This window comes from Marmota marmota, unplaced genomic scaffold, assembly GCF_001458135.2.
Source record: "Marmota marmota marmota unplaced genomic scaffold, marMar, whole genome shotgun sequence".
In the NCBI taxonomy this organism is placed as follows: domain Eukaryota; kingdom Metazoa; phylum Chordata; class Mammalia; order Rodentia; family Sciuridae; genus Marmota; species Marmota marmota.
In genome coordinates, this window is record NW_026000093.1 from 12,741,636 (window position 1) to 12,763,744 (window position 22,109).

At 33.2% G+C, this 22,109-nt stretch overlaps 1 protein-coding gene across 5 annotated transcripts in view; it reads left to right on the forward strand.

The window, feature by feature from the left end:
* The window catches only part of Arfgef1 (ADP ribosylation factor guanine nucleotide exchange factor 1), a 102,972-nt gene that overhangs the window by 9,537 nt on the left and 71,326 nt on the right, over positions 1-22,109 (forward strand). For all 5 annotated transcript variants that reach the window (XM_015485819.2, XM_048782951.1, XM_048782953.1 and 2 more), the window contains exons 2-5: positions 17,351-17,381; positions 18,036-18,192; positions 19,362-19,508; positions 21,154-21,333. In XM_015485819.2, the coding sequence (XP_015341305.1) occupies positions 17,351-17,381; positions 18,036-18,192; positions 19,362-19,508; positions 21,154-21,333 (515 nt within the window). The remainder of the gene's footprint in view (positions 1-17,350; positions 17,382-18,035; positions 18,193-19,361; positions 19,509-21,153; positions 21,334-22,109) is intronic.

The window sequence follows — 22,109 nt, forward strand, 5'->3', positions numbered from 1 at the left end:
TTTTTTTTACTTTTTTTTTTTTTTTTTTTGAGAGTGGTTTTTGCTGTAGTAGCAGGGCTGCCCTTGAACCCTTGGACTCAGGCCATCCTCTGGTCTTAGCCTTCCAAGTATTTGGGACTGTAAGCACATGGCCCCAGGCATGGTGCTCAGTTCCATTTTAAAAATCATTCTATTTATATTCACTTCCTATTAATTGTCCTTATCTTTTTCTTTTCTTGGTAAACTCTCAGAATCTCAGCATTAATAAATGAAAATATTCTTTATTCATGAAGACAAATTTTAAAGTGAAGTTGAGAAAACTTAAAAATGAGAGGAGCTCAATACAAATTATTATGTAGTTAAAAACCGTCGCTGTTACCCTCCAGGTGACTGCTAAATTGTGGAATGAAAAAAATATTCAGTAGTGTAGAAGAATAGGTTGATGGCAAGCTTTTGCTAGACCCCAAGAGGAATGGGAAGCAGCTAAAAGGATAAGACAAGTGAGTTAGATATGGAAGACAGAGGACACAAAGTCACATGATGTCTATAGAAAACCCAGTTTTGAAAAAATCAGTATTCATTTATTTATGCAAAATTTTGGATCTGCATTCTTTATGGAGTTGAATACCAAGTTCTTTTCAGTTATAGAACCTGCAAGTTATTGAGTACTTTCCTGTTTATTTCATTTGAATTTCTAAACAATACTGTGAGTTGTAGCTGTTCTTATTCTCATGTTTCATATTGATAAATGCTTTCTTGAAATCAGTGAGCTGAAATTGTGTCCATTGTAGTATAACTTGATTATAATTCATTTAGTCCAGAGTGTATGAACTTATGTTTTTCTTTCTCTTTCTCATCCCTTAGGAAATGTCTCAGAAAGCTGTTTTCATATTACATTAATTCACTACTTATTTATGTTTATAACTACCTCTTTTAAAATGCATATTTTTTGGGGGGATATTAAACATTAGTTACTCAAGTTGGATGCTGTCCTTAAGTTTCATGAGAGGAATCTCTTGCCTTCATATGAGTTTTGCCCCACTGATAGAATGATAAATTTTGAAATAATAAGAGAATGAAATAATTTTGGAGCATGGGTCATTATAGGGCATAGCAGGACTAGGATAGGCCTGAGGGAACTAATATAACCTAAGGATAGCTTGAGGTTATAGGTGAGAGAAAGGATAGAAAAGGTGCAGTGAGAAAGTATTAAAAATAACTTTTTTACTTTGCACTTAGGAGCAATGTATATTCTTTAAAAGGTGTAGGCACTCATCATAATTTTGCCAACTTATTTTGTGTATATGGGGGATGAATACCTGTTTATTAGTTGTTTTCTTTTTTTAAGAGCAAAATAGTAGATTTTTGCTTCATTGTGGCTTTTTGGGACAACCTAATGTTTTGTATACTAAATTTTGTTATTGTGAATTCTGATTTTACCATAGAGTTAAAGAACAACATAAAAGCTGGGCATGGTGGCACATGAACCCAGCTGTCATCCCATTTATTCAGGAAGTGGAGACGAGAGGATTGCAAGTTTAAGACCAGCCTGGGCAAGTTAACTAGAACTTGTCTCAAAAAAGAAAAAGGACTGGGGATCTAGCTCAGTGGTAAACTGCCCTTGGGTTCAATCCCTAGTGGTGGGATAAGGGGATGACAATATAAAGACTGATTAACTTTTGTCATTTTATTTAATAAACATTTATTGAAGCTTTCAGTGTGTCTCACAATTGTATTAGATAACTAGGGAAGCTGGGACCATTCACATGTGGTTCCTGCCTTGAAGGAACTGATAAATCTCCTAGGATGGAAGGAGACAGATTTGCAATAAATGGATGTTATAAGTAATAAGTAGGTATTATAGTAGAAATATATGAAATTGATGGAAACCTAAAGGAATAATTGATCATTTTTTTTCCAGGAGTAGTAGTGGGTATTGGGGTCATGGATTAGGAATACCTTTGTGGAGCAGATAGAATTCTATCACCCTAGACCTCAGTCTTGGAAGATTGCGAGGTGAATATACTATAGAATTTTACAGGTAAAACTTCCTGCTTGGGCATAGAGGTATGAGAAAGCATGGCTGTTCTTCAGGAACTATAAGAAATTCATCATGACTGTGAGATATATAGGGAAGAAAGCAGAAGCCAGATCATTGAAGACCTTTTTATGCTGTGCTTTTTCTTATAGACATTTTGGTGCCAAGCAAAGGAGTGAAATGATGATGTATTTCAGAAAATCATGTTGCCATTATGAAAAAAAAAGATTGCTGGGATTCAGAACGGTAGGCAGTGAGACCATTGAACTAATAAATTGTTGCCATGCCCAGGTTTGAAGAAAAGGGTACTTGAACATGAGGCACTGAAAATGGAAAGCTTAGATCTCAGAAAATTAATAGGACTTTATAACTCTTTGAGTATGAAGAAGGAAGAAAAGTAAGGATTTAGAATGATATTGAAGTTTCTCATGAAGTGATTTGGGGCTCTTGGATTGGTTTAAAAATGACACTATAAGGAAGCACTTTTGAGATAAAGAGGTTGAGGAAGAAAAACAGTCATTATATTTAAACTGAGATTGAGATGCAGGTAGGACATTCAAGTTAAGGTGTTTAGTTGACAGTAGTTTATAACATGATAAGCTTAGGAGAATGATCTGAGCTATAGGTAGAGGTTTATGTGTTATTGACACATGGTTAGACACTTTTTTCCTTTTGGAGAAAAGGAGATGTGTGTTATCTGGTAAAATTTCTCTTTCATTTATTGCTCTTCTCAAGAAACCCTTAAGTGTCCCTTTGTTCCAGATTTTATGTTAAGCTTAAGGAATATAAATATATAAAATTTGGTCTTTGCTCTTAAGTAAATTGAAAGGGATGAAAAAATAAATTTAATATTTAAAAAATGCAATATAATAAGGTAAGTGCTGTGATTATAATAACCAAAGGAAGCTGTGGGAATAGAGAAGTGTAATTATCTTGGCCTTTAATGGAGGAGAAGAATTCATGGAGATAATAGCTATTTATTTTAGAAGGATGCATGGGTCTTACCCAGGAAAAGATGAGTGAGAAAAATATTCTGGGGAAGGGAGAAACATCATTAACTAAGGCATGAATTATGTGAAAGGTAGGGGAACAATTAGTGTGTTAAGTGTACAGCAGGAATGATAAGAGATGAGGCTCATGGAAAATGTGATAGGTGATGGAAAACCACTAAAAGATTTTTAGGTTGGGGAGTAACACAGAACATATGATAGAGGCTCTCTTGAGAAGTATTTGCAAATTGATGGCGAAGTGGGTTTCAGGCAGAAGACATAGTTTGAACAAAAGCCTAGAGGTGTGAAACAGTAGGTCTTTTTTATAGGATTTGCAGCATTCCTTTATTATTGGGTTGTGAAATACAAAAAAGGCATAGAGAAAGATGAGAGTGGTAGACAGGCCAAATCATGGAGATCTTATGTGCCATGCTAAAGAATGTACTTTAACTTTATGTGCCATGCTAAAGAATGTACTTTTAACTTTATCTTGTTAAAGATCACTCTAGCACTAAGTAAAAGATAAATTGGCTTGATAAGCCATGAGAGTTTTACCTAAAGAAGTGACAGAATGGATAGAGAAATGTACTTGAAGGAGTTAAAAGTACTCATCCTTATCAGGCTTATCATGTTAAAAGGATATACACCAGTATAAACCAAGGCACTTCTTAAAAATGCAACCAACTGCATTGCAATTCTGGAAATTCTGATTCACTAAGTCTGGGAATGAGCCTAGGTGTCTTATTTTTGCTTTACAATTTTGTTTTTTTACTGTGAAATTACCTCTGATTTGTGGTGTACAATTCCATGAATTTTAATTCACATGAAAATTTCTGTTACCTTTATCATAGTCAATATACAGAATTGTATAAGCACTTCAAAAAATTCCCTTTTGCTGTGTCTTTATATCCACACCCCTCCTTACATACCTGAACACTGGCAAACACCAATCTATTCTGTCATATAATTTTGTTGTTTTGAGAATGTCATATTGGATCTAAAGTATGTGATCTTTAAGACTGGCTTCTTTCAGGATGCTTTTGAAAAATCATTCAAATTGTTGCATGTATTGGTAGTTTGTTCCTTTTTTATTACTGAGTACTATTACATTATGTGGATATATTAGTTTGTTTTTCTGTCACTCATTGAGTTTTCAGTTTTGGGGAATATGACTAGAGTTACTATAAACATTCATGTACAGATTTTTATGTGAACTTAAGTTTTCATTTCTCTAGGATAAGTACCCAGAAGTGGGATTGCTGGGTCATATGGTAAGTATATGTTTAACTTTATAAGAAACTTCCAAACTGTTTTCTAAAGTGGCTATACCATTTTACATTCCCACCAGCAATGTGTGTGAGTTCCAGTTGCTCTACATTCTCACCAACCCTTGGTAGTGTCAGTATTTTTGAACTACTACTATTTTAATAGATGTGGTTGTCTCATTGTGGTTGTTGTTTGCATTTCCTTAATGACTGTGTTGAACATCTTTTCGTATGATTGTAATATATGCATTCTTATGGGGGAATGTCTGAGTCTTTTACCCATTTTAAAATTTGGTGGTTGTTTTCTTACTGCTCTTTTTTTTTAATTCTTTTTTAAGTTGGATATTATATCTTTGTTTTATTTATTTTTTTAATGTGGCTCTGAGGATTGAACCCACTGCCTCACGCACGCAAGGCAAGAGCTCAGCCACTGAGCTACAACCCCAGCCTTCTTACTACTCAGTTTTAAGAGTTTTTAAAAAAATGTATAGTCTTACCTTTTTATACCTTTTTTTTTTTTTTTTTTTGCTACTGGGTTTTGAGCCCAGGGGTACTTTATCGCCAAGCTACATGCCCATTTCTTTTAATTTTTTAATTTTGTATTTTGAGATAGGGTCTCAATAAGTTGCAAGTTCACTTGCAGATTCTAAGAGATATTTATTCAGGATTTTTTGGAATTTTTTACTTAAGACAATAATGTCATCTTTGGAAAAATGATTTTTTTTTTCCCTTTCAGTCCAAATGTTTCTATTCCTCTTCTCTCCTTTTCTCTCCCTTCCTCTGCCCTTCCCCTGCCATTTAGTGCAAAGTTGAATAGAAGTAATGAGAGTACAAATGTACTTGCCTTGTTTGAGATCTTAGGAGAAAGTATTTATTTTTTATATCAAATTCCTGTTGTTGGATTTTTTTTTTTTTATAGCTACTCTTAACCAAGTTCATTCTACTCTATGCAACAATCCAGTTTTATCATCAAAACAGCATTGACTTGGGAGGCTGAAATAGGAGGATTGAGAGTTCAAAGCCAGCCTCAGCAAAATTGAGACACTAAGCAACTCAGTGAGACCATGTCTCTAAATAAAATACAAAATGGGGCTGGGATGTGGCTCAGTGGTTGAGTGTCCCTGAGTTCAATCCCTGGTACCCGCCGCCCCCAAACAAAAAACCAACCAACCAAAAAAACCATTGAGTTCATTAAATGAGTTGAGAAGCTTTTTATAAATATGTATAGAATTGGTGTTAATTCTTTTATAAATATTTGGTAGAATTTTTCAAACTATTTGAGTTATGAGATTTCATGTTTTGTAGTTCTTGAACTGTGAATTCAGTAGAGTTGTTTGCACCTTGTCCCTTTCATGTCTGCATTGTATGTGATAATACCCTGTTTTATTCCACTATTCTGTGTCTTTTTTTTTCCCTGTGCTATTCTGTGACTTTTTTCCCCACGATAATCAGAAATTTTCATTGTATCGATATTTCCAAAGATCAGCTTTTTTCAATTATTTTTCCTATTTCTGTTTTCAATTTAATTGATTTTTGCTCTTGTGTTCTTTCTTTCTTCTTGCTTTGGATTTATTCTGCACTTTCCCCCGTAGTTGCCTAAGCTGAGAAGCTTAGATTTGGAGCCTTTTCCTCTTTTCTAATGAAGTATTTGTTGTTGAGTTTCCCATTCAGCATGTTTCAGTGTATCCCACAAAATTGATTGTCATTTTTGTTTTGTTTCTTTTTTTGTTTTAAATTGCCCTTGGGACTTCCTATTAACATATAGATTATTTAGAATTGTTTTTAATTTCTAAGTGTTTGGAAATCTTACTGTTATTCCTCTTGATTCCTATTTTATTTGTATTATCTCAGATCTTTTAAATTTTTTTTTGTAGTTGTAGATGACAGCATGCTTTTATTTATTTTATTTTTATGTGGTGCTGAGGATTGAACCCAGTGCCTCACACATGCGAAGCAATCGCTGTGCCACCGAGCTACAGCCCCAGCCCTGTCTCAGTTCTTTTAAATTTGTTGAGTTTTGTTTTATAATCTAGTGTGGGGACTGTCTTGGCAAATATTCCGTGGGCGTTTAAAAAGAATGTGTATTCTATTCTTGTTCAGTGGATTATTTTATAAATTTAAATCCCGTTAATAGATGGTATTGTTTAGCTCTATCTCTTTGGTGGTTTTTTGTCTAACATTTCTGTTAGTGGTAAAAAAGATGTTGACGTTTTTCAGCTATGATTATAGATTTGTCTTTTCTTTCTCTTCTATGTTTCAGTCTATGTTTTTTGAAGCTCTTGTTTATTGCATACACGTTTAGGATTGCTTATGTGTTCCGGCTGTTTTGACTCTTTTATCATTATATAATGTATTTTGTTCTGTAATGTATTTTGTTCAGTCATTTTCTTGTTGTGTCCAATGCTGATTTAGCTGGCATTAGTGTAGTCACTCCTGTTTTCTTTTGATATCTTTTTCCATCTATTTTCAAACTACCTGTAGCATTATAATACTGTATTTGAAGTTAGTTGCATGTTGTTATTAGTGAAAATAGTAGTACACTCTTAACCTGGGGTTTTGCTTTCCACAGTTTTAGTTATCAGCAGTCAATTGCAGTCCAAAAATATTAAATGGAAAATTCCAGAAATAAATAATTCTTAAGTTTTACATCTTGCACTGTCCTACTTCATTCTACCCCAGATGTACATCATTACTTTGTGTGACATATCCACATTGTACATAATAACTTAATAGCTCTCTCAGTTATGGGTCCATTGTCAAAACTGCTTGTGTTCAGTTAACCTTTATTTTACTTGATAACACCCTAAAGCACAAGACTAGTAATGCTGGCAGTTTGGATATGCCAAACACAAGGTAGAAAGTGCTTCCATTAAGTTAAAGGTAGAAGTTCTTGATTTAATAAAGGAAAAAATATTATGTTGCATTTGCTAGAATCTGCTGTAAAATAGATCAACTATTCATAAATTTGTGAAGGTAAGAGAAATTCATATTTTGCTGTCATATCTCAGACTATAAAAATTATGGTCATAGTGTATGATCAGTCATAAAGATGGAAAAGGCATCCACTTTGTGTATGCATGTATAGGTAAAACATAGTATATGTAAGATTTGGTACTTTTCCATAGTTTCAAGCATCTACTTGTGGTCTTGGAATGTGTCCCCTTGGGAACACTATTATAGTAGGTTTGTGTTTTTAAAATTTTATTTGCCAAACTGTCATTTAATTCTTATTCTTAGACCTTTTATATTTAATGTAATATTGATAACGTTATGGCTTAAGTCTGCCATTTTACTTTTGTTTTCTGGTATTGCTTTTCTTCCCTTTGACCTTTTTTCTGCTTTTATATGGGTTTCTCAAAATTTTTAGGATTACATTTTTTTTTCTGTGGTGTTTGCTTAGTGTACATTTGATTTTTTTAATGGTTGCTAGGCTTTACATTATTCATTCATAACTTAAAACATACTGATGTCAGCATTATATCTATTTAAGTAAACTGTAGAAACTTGAATTCTATCCCTTTGCCTTCCCACTTTATAGTATTGTTCTCTTAAAAATTTCCTCCACATATATGAAGAGCAACAAGTGACATTATTACTATTATTATTATTTTTACTTCAAATATGTAACATATTTTGAAAACTGAAGAGGGAGGATACCATTACATTTCTCTGTGTCTTTACACTTTTCATTCTTTTTGATATTTTAGAATTTCTTTAACATTTCCTTTCAGTTTGAAGAACTTAGAGATTCTTTCAGGGTAGGTCTAGTGGTTACTGTTTTTTTAGTTATCTTTCATCTGAGATCTTGATTTTTGTATTTCGTTCCTTCAGGATTTTTCACTGAAAAAAATATGTACTTATGCATAATTCTGTGTAATCATTCTTTTCCTTCAACTCTTGGAATGTCATACCACTGCCCCCAGATGATGGCCACCATAATGTTTTGTGAGAAATCCGTTGTCATTCTAAAGCATTGTTTCTCTATAAATTGTGTGCTTTCAAGGTATTTTTCTTTGTGTTTAGTTTTATCTAATTTGATTATAATGTGCCTTCACATTTATTTCCTTGGATTTCTAGCAGCTTTTTTCCTCTTTCTCTATATTCCTCACATTACTAAGGGGTTAAATGCCCGGTTGCTTTACCAGTGAGCTGCATCCCCATCCCTTTTTATTTTTTATTTTGGGACAAGGTCTCACTAAGTTGCTGAAGCTGACCTTGACTTTGTGATCCTCCTGCCTCAGCTTCCTGAGTTGCTGGAAGTATTGGCATTTGCCATCATATCTGGCTCATTAAACTTCTTGAATTTGTATGTTAGTGTATAGTACCAACAAATTTTGTATTAGTTGTTACAAACCACCATTGGTTGTGAAGTCTCTGTGTTTTATGTCTAGTGTTTTTTTTTTTTTAATAAAATAGAATAGAAAATGAGAATATATTGCAAGTAATAAGAGTAATAATTTAATTTTTACTTTTATAACATATGCATATGTATGTTCTGGGATTCATTCTAAAATATTTCTTCCTGTGGTTTGCAGTTAAACAATTTTGAAAACCATTGATTGAGACCATTTACTACATTTTATTTTGTTTGAAGAGAAAAGATGGTTAGCATTTGTGATTTTGAGACTGATGAGCAAAAAGTCTTTTTTTTTTTCTCCCAGATCACCTAGGTTTCAAAGCTTTGTTTCTTCTGACCAATTAAATGACTTGAAAACCCATGAATCTAAGTCGAAGTTAAACTCCAAATTAATTCAAAACAGGTAGCTTTGGATACTCACAGCATCACTTTCTATTCCTGTTTTTAGATTTAAGAACTATAAGTTGTGAAGATGTGAAAAGGAAAAGGGAAGGAAATAACAGAGAAGGACGGGAGATTTTATTTTCTTCTTCTTTTTTCTTAATATGGTAACATTTACTGAATATCTACTTTGTGTTTCTCACACTGTGCTAGGTATCAGGAATGAAAAAAAAATTTTTAAATGTTCCTATTTTATTAAAAGATCACTAAAGCTTATTCCTCTTGTCCCACTTGAAATTTTGTACCTTTTGATCAACTTCTTCCTCAGACTTTGGTAACCACTATTCTACCCTTGTTTATTTAAGTTTGACTTTTTTAGATTCCATATATAAATAAGATCATATGATATTTGGTGTTCTATACCTGGATTATTTCACTAAGCGTAATATCCTCTAGGTTTATCCATGTTGTTTCTATTGACAAGATTTCCCTCTCTTTCAAGGCTGAATAGGATTCTGCTGTGTGTGTGTGTGTGTGTGTGTGTGTGTGTTCCACATTTTGTGTATTTCATTCATTCAGTGAACACTTAGGTTGTTTCCAGATTTTACTATTGTGACTACAATACTTATTGTATATTTGAAAATTACTAAGTGGATTTTTAAATATTTTCACTACAAAACATAATAAATACATGAGATGATAGATTCATTGATGAGCTTGGTTTAACCATTTGACAATGCAAACACATCAAAATATCATATTGTACTACATATTCTATTCCCTTTCTATGGGAACACATAAATACTGATGGTGAGTGTGGGAAATGGGGGAAAGCTGTTGCTGGTTCTGGAATTTTCCCCTGTGCGGTGAATTTTTAGTTCCATCTTGAGGAGAGAAGTCAATTTGCCAGGTCAACTGTAGATTATCCAGATTCTGAGGAGGTTGATAAGGAGCATTACAAAGGCAAAGGCAAAACAGTAGGTGCATTTTATTAAGCATTATTATCTCTTAATCTTCCATGTTCTTGAAGTACTTTGTGCCTCTTTATCTCTCCTTCCCCATTTGCTAAGAATTTGTTTCAAACCCCAGTCATCTTATGTCTCCAGCTCTTTCTGTTTCAGTTATCTATTGCTGAATAATAAAACATCCCAAGACTTCTTGGTGTGACACAGTGAATGTTTTATTATGCTTACAGACTATGTGTTTGGAGTTCTGGTGGGATATGTCTGGAACCTCAGCTGGGAAGACCCAAATGAATGTGGGAGATATGAATGGCGGGGAACTAAAATCTTCTGGATTCTTCTTCATTCACATGCTTGGTGCCTGGGTGATGACCTGAAAGCTGGGCTCAGGTGGAACTGTTGACCACTTTTTGTGATTTCCAAGTGGCCTGGTTGGGGTTCTCACATCAGGGCTTCTAGATCCCAAGAGGGGTGTTTGGAGACCCAGCATTCCAAAAGAATCAGGCAAGAGCTACATGGTTTTTTCTGACCCAACCTTGGCGGTTGTATGCTGTCATTTCCACTGCATTCTGTTATTTATAAATGAATCTTTTAAGGTTAGCCCAGATTTAAGGGAAGGGGAATTAGATTTTAGCTGATCTTGGGGTTGTGACAAGGTCACTTTGCAGAATATGCATAGCAAATATCATACTGGCCATTTTGGAAAAAAAAAACTCTGTCATGCTATCTCCCAGTCTTCAAATTCCTTTACAGGTTGAGTATCCCTAATCTGAAAATCATTTCAAAATCAGAAATGCTCCAGAATCCAAAACTTGTTTCTCAGAAAATTGGTGATCTCAGAGCATTTCTGATTTCACAAATTTAGATTAGGGTTGATCAACCAGTAAAGTTTTTGCAAATATTCCAACATGTGAAAAATTATAAAATCTGAAACATTTCTTGTCCTAAGCATTTCAGATGAGGGATACTCAACCTATCTTGGATCCTGCTAGATACTGCCACTTGAACATCCTATAGTTTAAAATAAAACACAACACAGACTTACCTCTTCAACTTTTCCCCCCACTGCTTTCCTGACACTATGAGAAACTACATTTTATGTCTAAGTTAATGGTACCTTTCATTCACCCATGCAAGCCAGATCTCTCTTTGCTAACTACCCTTTCCCCAACAAATGATGTAGTTCTGTTCTTCCTTGCCCATGGAATTTACAGTTTTTCCTTCCTCTTGTGACAGCTTTAGTTCAAGCCATTTTCTCTGCTCTAGATTACTGCCATTCTCTTTAACTCCTGTATTTTAATTCTGGTATGAAATGTGTTTCTAAAGTCACTTTTCTATCCATACCAGGATGGAAAAGTCATCCTGGTATAATCCTTACATCCAAAGGAATGTTATTTTCCAGAGTGATTCCTTATATTTCTGCAGTGTTTTATTAAAAATACTTAGTTTTAGTAAAAAGTACTTTCATATATATTGTCGTAGTTGATTCAATTCAACTTACTGTTTTTAATCATAATTGACCCTGTAACAACTGAATATAGAATCATGGGCTTCTTTGTTAATCTAATGAGAGTTATGCATTTTTTCCCCCAGAATAATGCTTGCATATACTTTTTTTTTTTTTTTTTTTTTTTGTACTGGGGATTGAACCCAGGGATTTACCACTGAGCTATATCTGTACCCCTTTTTATTTGAGACAGGATCTCATTAAATGGCTGAGGCTTGTTCTGCCTCAGCCTCCCTCCCAAGTCACTAGGATTACAGGCATGTGCCACTACTCCTAGCTTTGTGTACATAATTTAGATGGATCATAGTATTAAAGTAACACTTTGGATTTATAAATTCTAATGTGTTTACTAAAAACTATTAATTTGAAGTCTTTCCTTAAATTACCAGTTGAGTCAGCATTGAGTAACTGCTGCTGTTGTATAAACAACACTACATATAAGACAAAATTGATGTTGAATCCATGCAGATATTGTGTTGAAGTATATATTTGTATTGTCAGTTGGGAAGGAAGCTTCTAAATAATAGTAAAAATAATATGAGAGAGAATTTTTAATATTTTTAGGAGGTGAGATATAACTTGCATATGCTCATTAAATGACTTCTATGCCTTACAAATATTGTTGACTTGATTTCAATTATTGAATGTATTTGAAAGGAATAAAACTTGTGCTCCTTCAAAACACTTTAAGAAAATATTCTTTTACTAATTCACTGTGACCCATTTCCTCCAATTTTGATTAAAAAGGTTTTCTATCTATATATGTTTTTAAGAGATTATTTTAAAATTTTATAAAAATAGTTCTGAAGGAATAGACGAGTTAATGAATAGAAAATAATTATTGAAAGAATTTCAATACTCAAATTCTGGGATTTTTTAAAAAGAGCTATGGTTACACAGTACTGAATAAATCAAGCCTCTGGTTTATATCTTATTTTAGGTCAGAAATGATAATATTATCACATATTATCTAGTTACAATATGTAGTATTTTTTCAGAGCATTGTTGAAAGTATTTAACTGATTGTGGTTATGTTACTCAGCTTTTTGTTACCATACCAAAGTACCTGAGACAAGTATAAGAAAAAAGGCTTTATTTATCTACAATTTTGAAGGTTTCAGTCCATGATTGATTAGCCCACATCATGGCAGGCCAGTGGCAAGATACCATATCTGGCAAGAGCATATGGTGGGGCAAAATTGTTCACCTCATATCTAAGAAGCAAAGAAGAATGAGGAGGAGATTGGGAAGCCTCTATCCACTTCAAGGACAATGACCTGAAGACCTCTTACTGTGACCTCATTTTAAAGATTTCGTCACCTTCTAATAGAGCCACCCTGGGGACTAACCTTTAACACAAGGGTCCTTTGGGGAACGTTTAGTATCCGAACTACAACAATAGTCAAACCGTGTTTCTGAATTTAATGAGAAAGTATTTTACAGTTAAACATTGTATGATTTTTATTTTGAATATGCTGCTTATTTTGATGCTTCAGTAGTCTTTTCTTTGGATGTTTTTCTATAATAATTGAGAATTAGTTTATTTCTTGAGCCTGCTGCTAGAAGCTAACCAAGCTCTAATTTGTTAAAACACAGACAGTATCAAAGATTGTATTACAGGACATTCAAAACCTAGTCAAAGAAATCTTACAGAAACAATAAATGCCTATGGATATATTGATGAAACCCAGCTGTCTTTCATTTGTTTCTTGCAAGGACCTCATAGCAATGATGTTAAACTTGTTTGTGTTTTAGAATCCCTTGAATGCTTGTGAAAATACAGATATAGGACTTTACCTTCAGAGTTTCTGAGTCAGTAGGTTTGGGGACAGTCTAGGGTTTTGCATTGCTTAAGAGCTTGTTTGGAAGTTCTAGCAGAGGAGTGCAGCTACTCCTATAACCTTGATTGAAGAACAGTCTTGTACCAGGTCCCCTTTGACCTAGTGTGCAGCTTCAGGAGGGATGCACGTGGAGCTATGAGGGAGGATGGGGATACTTGCCTAGCCAGCCAGTTCAGCTGAATCAACCCTGGTGGTCAGAAGGGTGACATATTGCAGCCCAATTGCCCTCCCATCCAGGATTTGCATTTCTAACAAACTTCCAGGTGATGTTGATGCTGCTGGTCCTGGGACCACACTTTGAGAACCACTGCTTTATAAGTTTACCCTGATAATTTAGGATATATTTTTTATTCATTTCAGTTGTACCACTTAATAGAAATTTGCTTAAATTAGCACACAATGGATACTACATTAAGACAAGAAAAATTAGTTTTTGGATCACTACTTTCCAGCTGACTGTCCTCAGAATAAGCCATCATTTAATCTGATCCTTATTTTCCTTACCAAAAAATGAATAATTATCCTGTGAGAATAAAATTAGATAAGGTGTGGAAAAGTGTTTTAAACTGTGTATTGCTGTGCAAACATAGTATTGCATATTCTTTTAAATATTCATCTTATTTTAAAATATCGTGGTTTAAAATTTGCAAATTTCTGTATTTTGATAAATAATAATCTCTACCATTCTTCCATTGCCTCTGGTCCTTTTAATCTTGCTTGCATTTTAATGTTACTGTCTTTCAGTTTAAGTGGCCTTGAATGCCTTTGAAAGGAAATATATGAAAATGAATACAGGCAGTCTTTGTGTGGCTGTAAAAATATAGGCATTTTGCAAGACTATAAGGATAACCACCCAAATTAAAACCATGCATGCTATCTTAATCATCAGTGGGAATAGTTGTGATTGTTATGTGACCTTTAAAGTTTTTTGTCAAAACATTAAAAACTCTTATTGTGTGGGTTATAGATATGTAGGGAAATGAAGAAAAATACTACAGCTCACATTTAGTCCACTGTAATTTAAAACATTAGAAACATTGAGGGTTAAAGTACATTTGTTTTTGGTATCAGGATTGAACTCAGGGGCACTTGGCCACCGAGCCACATCCCCAGCCCTATTTTTTATTTTATTTAGAAACAAGGTCTCACTGAGTTTTTTAATGTCTTACTTTTGCTGAGACTGGCTTTGAACTCCTAATCCTCTGCCTCGGCTTCCCAAGCCGCTGGGATTACAGGTGTGCGCCACTACATCCTGCCCATAGTTTTATTTTAAGAGTAGTTTTGAGAGGCTGGGGTTGTGGCTTAGCAGTAGACCGCTCGCCTAGCATGTGCAAGGCCCTTAGGTTCTATCCTCAGCACCATATAAAAAATAAATATGTAAAATAAAGGTATGTGTCCACAACTACAACTAAAAAATAAATATTTTTAAAAAGCATAGTTTTGAACAGAGCTTCCCTCACTTACAATATGGAAAGAGAAAAGGGGACTATCAAAGAGAAGTAGAGAGAAGAAGAAAATTGTGGTATCTGAATTAATAGAGAAACATTACCTTCAACTATGCTTGTATTGGATGTATTTTATTAGTTTAAAAAACTAATGAAGTTGGGGCTGGGGTTGTGTCTCAGTGGTAGAGCACTCATCCAGCACGTGCAGAGCACTTGGTTCAATTCTCAGCACCACATAAAAATAAATAAATAAAGGCATTAAAAAAACTAATGGAGTCATATAGTAAAATGGATTGTAGGGTCTATGAGATGTGAATCATTTTGTTTTGAAAACAAGGGTCAGCATACTTTATCTGCAAAGGGCTTTTGGGGCCAAGAGGGAGAATCCAAGGATATTATATAGGGTACTTAAATAACAAGATAAAAATATATAAATTTGTATTGATAATAATAATAATACAATTTTTGATCTAATGAAAAGTATGTAATTCTTTTAAGGGGACAGAACATTTGTCTTCATTAGGGTTCAGTGTTAGTGTTTTCAAAATTAAGTTGATTGCAAATGTTAGGCTGTAAAATCATTGTAAAACTCATGGGCTATACAAAAGCAGGTGGTGGGCTGTTGTCCAGTTATATTTTAGGATAAAGGACCTTTTCAGTCATCTAGTAGTGAAGTGAGAGTTTTTTCTCTTGGTCACACAGTTACTAAGAAGGTATCAAAATATAGTGCTCTTTAAACTGTTTCACTTTCTTTGATATTCTTAATGTAAGATTTACTTAATCAGAATACTCTTCCCTAATCATTTTATAAATGAAATTTCACCTTATTAAAAAAACTGCCACCTTTGTTCCTGTCCCTGCCTCAAATCTTTTTTCTACCATACCTGTGTTTTAGTGAGACATTATCCTCTTAATAATGTAATATTTTAAAATGAAAAGTATTGTTTTAAAATTATTTTATATGAAGATGTAGAGTAGTTGGTACAGCATTTTTCTTTATCCATACATATTTTAAGGTGATATAAAGTTTTACTTTTTTGTACTGCTGAACTGTGCAATTTTAGTAGCTGATATGCAGATTTTATAGACATTGTGAACCTTTATTAAGTAGTATTTTAAGTAGCTGCATGTAATATTTTTCACACTATCTCTCTTTTATTACCACCACTGGTAAAATGGAAAGGACTTTGGTCCACAGAGAACTAGACTGAAATACTGAAAATCAAATGCCTGGCACATAGTTGGTAATGAATAAATTATACATTGTATAGCAAGGTGATTTGGCAATGTCACTTTATGGATGTTTTAATATTTGTTCTGATACATAAAGTATTTGATAAACGATATTTTTAATAATTACTAAATGTATAGGCCTGAGTTGTTTATAATACCCACATTTTACTTAATATGCTTAGATACTCCTGTATTATACAGTGGCTAATAACCAGGATCTGCAGTTTGATCACTTGGTATTGAAATCTGGTGAAATGCAGTTAGCCATACAGTCAAACTGTGCAATCCTCAGACAAATTATTCAGTCTCTCTACTTTGATTTCCTGGTGTTTAAAATGGAGGTATCATAGTCCATACTTCATGGGGTTGTTATAAGGTTTAAATATCTTAGTATATGTGAAAAGTAATCATCTGAACCTGTTATATTGGTTAAATGCTTTTCTTCCAGATTTCAAGTAGGGTTAATCTATTAACCAGAGCCCCCAATGTATCAATTAAATTTCAGGGTCTTCTACTAAGGTAGGGTTTATCTAATTCAGCTCATTCCTTATAAATAGTGAAAGGGCAAATTCCCCATAATTTAAATTGGGCCTGCATATTTTATTGTATTTTATTATATTTTCTCTTGATCACAGTTACTTATATATATAGTCATAAATATAAAAATTGTTTAAATATTCAAACATACAAACATGTTCAAGAAGTTATAGTTCAGTTGGGCATGGTAGCACATGCCTGTAATTCCAGTGGCTCCGGAGGCTGAGGTAGGAGAATCAAAAGTTCAAAGCCAGCCTTAGCAAAGCAAGACGTAAGCAACTCAGTGAAACCTTGTCTCTAAATAAAATATAAGAATAGGACTGGGGTTGTGGCTCAGTGGTCAAGTGCCTGTGAGTTCAATCCCTGGTACCAAAAAATTAATTAATAAAAATAAAAAATTAAAAAAGAAAGAAAGAAAAAGAAATTATAGTTCAGGCCTGATAATCTCCCTGAGATGCATAGGACTGGTGCATTGAGAATTTTTTCCCGTCATCCATCATTTGCTTTACATATTGTGACTTCAGTGTATTAACATACATAATATTTTATTCAATACTTATGATTAATAGAGTTACTTGACAAAAAAGGGAATGCTCTGAGAAAGGCAAATTCTTTGGGAATTTCACATCTATGGTGGTTAATGTTTGGTTTTATACTAAATATATACATATAATAAAACACCCCAATTTTTTTTTAATTTGTATTTTTCCAATTTTTGTAGACGTTTCAAATGAGTTTATAAAGCATAAATTCAAATTCTTAGTGACTTTTCTGTTATGTTTTCTAATGTATGCTTCTTTCCTTTTTCCCTGACAGAGGAAATAAAAGCTGAAACTGAAAAACAGAGGTTTGTGGGATTTTTTTCTCTTTAATACAAATAATTTGCAAATTTTTTGGTCTTGGCTGAAATATTAATAGTAATTTTTAATGTAACAGGTTTTCTTTGTGTGAGCTTGTAGTAAAATACATTTTTAAAAAAATGGGTTCTTAAGAAATATAATTTGAAAGCATATTTAAATATAAAACAGTCTTGTATAATAAGTACAAGAAAGGTACTTCTGAGATATACCTTAAAGTCTTTTCTTAAAGACTTTGATTGATATTTAGAAAAATTAGATTTCTTTGATAGTGTTAGCCTCTTTAGAGCAGAATTGAATAACTCCAAAGGTCAGTTTAACTTCAAGACAAATAGAAAACCCATTGCTTTTTAAGGATTATGATAACAAATTTATGTGGCAGTGAGATATTTAATAAAAGATATAGAGGTTTTTGGAAATATATTAGACTAGACACTTGTGTACTGTGTTTAGTAATAGCTCTGGCCACTACTTTTTGACCTTGTGGCAAATCAGCTTTGGTACTTTGGTTTTCTCATGGCATGTGGTAAGATAGAGAATTGCATTAGCAAGGTTCCGTTTAGAATTGAAATTCTGAGTTTCTGTATGAACTTATCATCAGTAATGATAAGTGTGATATTCTAATTAGACTCTTTTTATTTTAGTCCTCCTCATGGAGAAGCAAAAGCTGGATCAAGCACCCTTCCACCAGTGAAATCAAAGACAAATTTCATTGAAGCAGACAAGTACTTCTTACCTTTTGAGTTGGCATGTCAGTCCAAATGTCCCCGCATAGTTAGTACATCTCTAGATTGTTTACAGGTGTGTATAAAATGGTATCTAATAACCATCTATTTGGAAGGTGTTTCTAAAAGGCTGCTCAACAGTTGATGTTTCAGATATTTCTGTGAAAGCTTTGAATATTCTTTTTTGAGATGAGAAACCAAATAGTTCCTTATATTCATTAGACAATAATAGTTGCAAAAAAAAAATGTTTCTAGTTTAGTGGTAATAAAAATCATTTGCTTAGAGAGACCTAAAGTCTTTACTAAGGTTATCAATAATGAAAATATTGGTTTGGACTCATTCCATCAGTGAAATGGAAGAACATTAATGCTTGTAACCTGATACTGACTTTATATATGTCATTATTTGTAAATTATTTTACTAGGTGCCTGCTATAGGTTAAATCCACAACTTACTATTTCACTACTGGACCTCAGCTATGACATTTATCTATGTCAGAAAATTTCTGAACGCTTTCATACTGTCTTACACATACACACACACTCACAAGATCCTCTTAGATATTTTATGAGTCAAACAAGCTTTAGATAGAGGGGTACTTACTTTCCAGATTACACAAATTCAACGGCTAGGAAGAGTTCATATAATTTGTCCTTAAGATAGGTTAAAGATTTGTTCATCTGGTATCTGACTTTGTTTTCTTCAGAAAATTGTAAATATGATATCAATGCTTTTCTTCCAAGGCATAATGTAACGATGAATGAACAAATAGGTGTTTTATTGTGCCAGTGTATAGAAGCAGGTTTTGCTGCAGATTGATAGATCTAACTTGGGAAGAGATTTTGTATCATTTAAGTGTTAAAATAGTTTCCACAAAAGCATTATCAATAAAACCTTGTTTAGATAGAAGGCAGTAAGCAATTCTAGGACATCAGAGACAAATGCTCAAGGATCGCTTTTTCAAAGTATTGCCTGTTGGTTTCTATTTTGTGATTATTGCAAGTATAAATGATTTTACCTATTTATAGGTAGTAAACAACATAAAAAGTTGATATTGACTTTGATAAGACCTTGGTGGTTTTTTTTTTGGTAAGAATGTTAATATATATTCAATCATATTGTATTTTCACTTATATTCAATTAGTGTATGTGTGTGTGTGTGTGTGTGTGTGTATATATATATATATATATATATATATATATATTTGATTAATGAGAATCTTTATTTCCTTTTTCCATTTCAGAAACTTATTGCTTATGGGCATTTGACTGGCAATGCTCCAGATAGCACCACACCAGGCAAAAAATTGATTGATAGAATAATTGAAACAATATGTGGCTGCTTCCAAGGTCCTCAAACAGACGAAGGAGTTCAGTTGCAAATAATAAAGGTAATTAGTTACATAAGATGATTTATTGTTCATAATCTATACTTTTTAAAATCAGAGACCTTTCTGATTTACCTTGAAATAGTATATACCTTTTACATGCATTCTTGCTATACTAGAGATCTTTGGGTGTTTTTTAGACTCCACATCAAGAGATTCTGTTGAATGCCAAGAATTCATTAGAAGACAACTGTATTCCTGTATTCCTTCTTTAGAACGTCCCAATTTAGGTTTGGGCTCCAGAATCTGTTCCAGAGTTTTTCTATTTCTGGTGTTTGTCATATGTATTCTACCCTTCAAGCTTTAGGGTGATTCTTATATCTGTTAGCTCCCTACTTTCTTCTTTTTATTGGACCCCTCATAGCCTGCCCTCTCAAGCCATGGAACAATCACCACATGAAATACTGTCCACCAGCTTTCCTGATTCCCTTGCATGTATCTGTCTATTAAACCGGCTCAGCAAAACTCAATTTTACGTTCAAGCTATAATGAACCTGGATGGTTGAATTCCAATAGAGAAAAACTAGTCATGTTTTCAGTCTATCAATGGTAGTATGTTACATATCAGTAAAATTTTAGTGACTATAGTACTTCTGAAAATAGTTTACATGTATAAAATGCTTGATGTGTGTATAACCCTTTCTCAATCTTTTCATTTTATAGCTGTATTTGCCTCACACATTTTATTTTAATTTAATATTTTAATAATTAACAGTTTAATTATTTTGACCTATCATATGCAGTTTGATGGCTTTTGGAGTTTACTCTAGGTATACATTTATTAATGCTGACTATGCATAGCATTGGACAAGCTGGAAGATAAAAAACGTTTTTACTTGCCAGGCGCAATGGGACATGCCTGTAATCTCAGCCACTCAGGAGGCTGAGGCAGGATGATCAAAAGTTCAAAGCCAGCCTCAGCAAAAGTGAGGCACTAAGCAACTCAGTAAGACCCTGTCTCTAAATAAAACACAAAAATAGGGCTGGGGATGTGGCTCAGTAGTCAAGTGCCCCTGAGTTCAATCCCAGTTACCCCCGGCCCCCCCAAAAAGTGTTTATACTTGAAAAATTCCAAGTTCCAATTCCATGTGAAAATTCACATGTATGAAAGTTGATCACTTTATTGGAGAAGTCACCTTACAATTATTTTAAATGCTTTATTCTAAAAATTCATTAATGTCTTCAACAACACATTTGTTGACTCCAGTCAGTAAAAAAGATATCAGAAAATTGGAAGTGAAAAAGGCAGTGTTTATCCTCCAGAATTGACATTCTAGTTTAATAGAGTATATAAAGTTTGTATCTGTGCTCTACTGTGACATTAGAGTTGAAATGTCATACATTTAAATTAATTAAATAATATTTATATTAATAAAACCTAGATTAAAACATATTAGTTAAAATGTTTTTTGGGTGTTCTGCAATGGGGAAGATAATGTGGAAACTACTGCTCTGAGGAAAACATCAAATATTTTAACAGTTGATGACATATTCAAGACAGGTAAAAATTCTGTATATGCTACCTGAGAGCAATAATTGTTTCTGAAAGTTTTAATTTTAATATGAAAAATTTCATTTTTTAAAATGTTTTGCTAAAACTCTGGATACAGAAAATTGCTTTAACTTTGCTTTTTTTTTTTTTTTTAAGGCTTTACTTACTGCAGTCACATCACAACACATAGAAATTCACGAAGGAACTGTACTGCAAGCTGTGAGAACATGTTACAATATCTATCTAGCAAGCAAAAATCTCATCAATCAGACAACAGCCAAAGCTACTCTTACTCAGATGCTAAATGTTATCTTTGCACGCATGGAAAACCAAGCAGTAAGTATTTAAAATAGACGGAGTAGAACACCGTAAGTATCAAATATAGAAAGGAGTTTAAAGTAATTATAGTGAAATCTTTGTTCTTGTGAAGAAGGGCATCTTTGATTAACATGTCTCTTTTCTCTTTACTGGAGATGTTTTTTTCCATTTTATTTTGAGGTTTATTGACTTGTTTGACTTTGGACAAAGTGTATTTTTAGTTGTTCACAAATAGAATGTGAAAAATATTGGTTGCCATCTTCCTTGGGGAAGTGTTTATGAATTGAAACTTTTACTGAATTTTTAGCTTAGTAGAGTGTAATGTAGAAATAAAACTACTTAATTTAATCTGTTCTGGTGTATAATTACATATTGGAAATTACATACAGATACACATACAAAATTACATATGAAGATCTATATTGATAATGATTAAATATATCTTTTGTGTATTAAAGGTCTTATATTCCTTATACTTAAAACTATTTCAGATTGGTTGGTAGAGGTTAACAACTAAAGAATCATTTAGGTTTTATTTTGTGGGTTTGGTTAGTTTGTGTTCTATTGCCTAGGTCTTCAAAATTAAAAACCAACTTCTAACTTTTCATTTTGAACTAATTTTAACATCTTACCCAATGGTAGTATAATTTGTCAAAAAACAATTAATACTGACACAACATTAATAATTAAACCACAGACCTTACTTGAATTTTACCAATTTTTCCCACTAATGTCTCTTTTTTATTTGTGATCTGACATAGGATCCCATGTTACATTTAGTATGCATTTGGTTG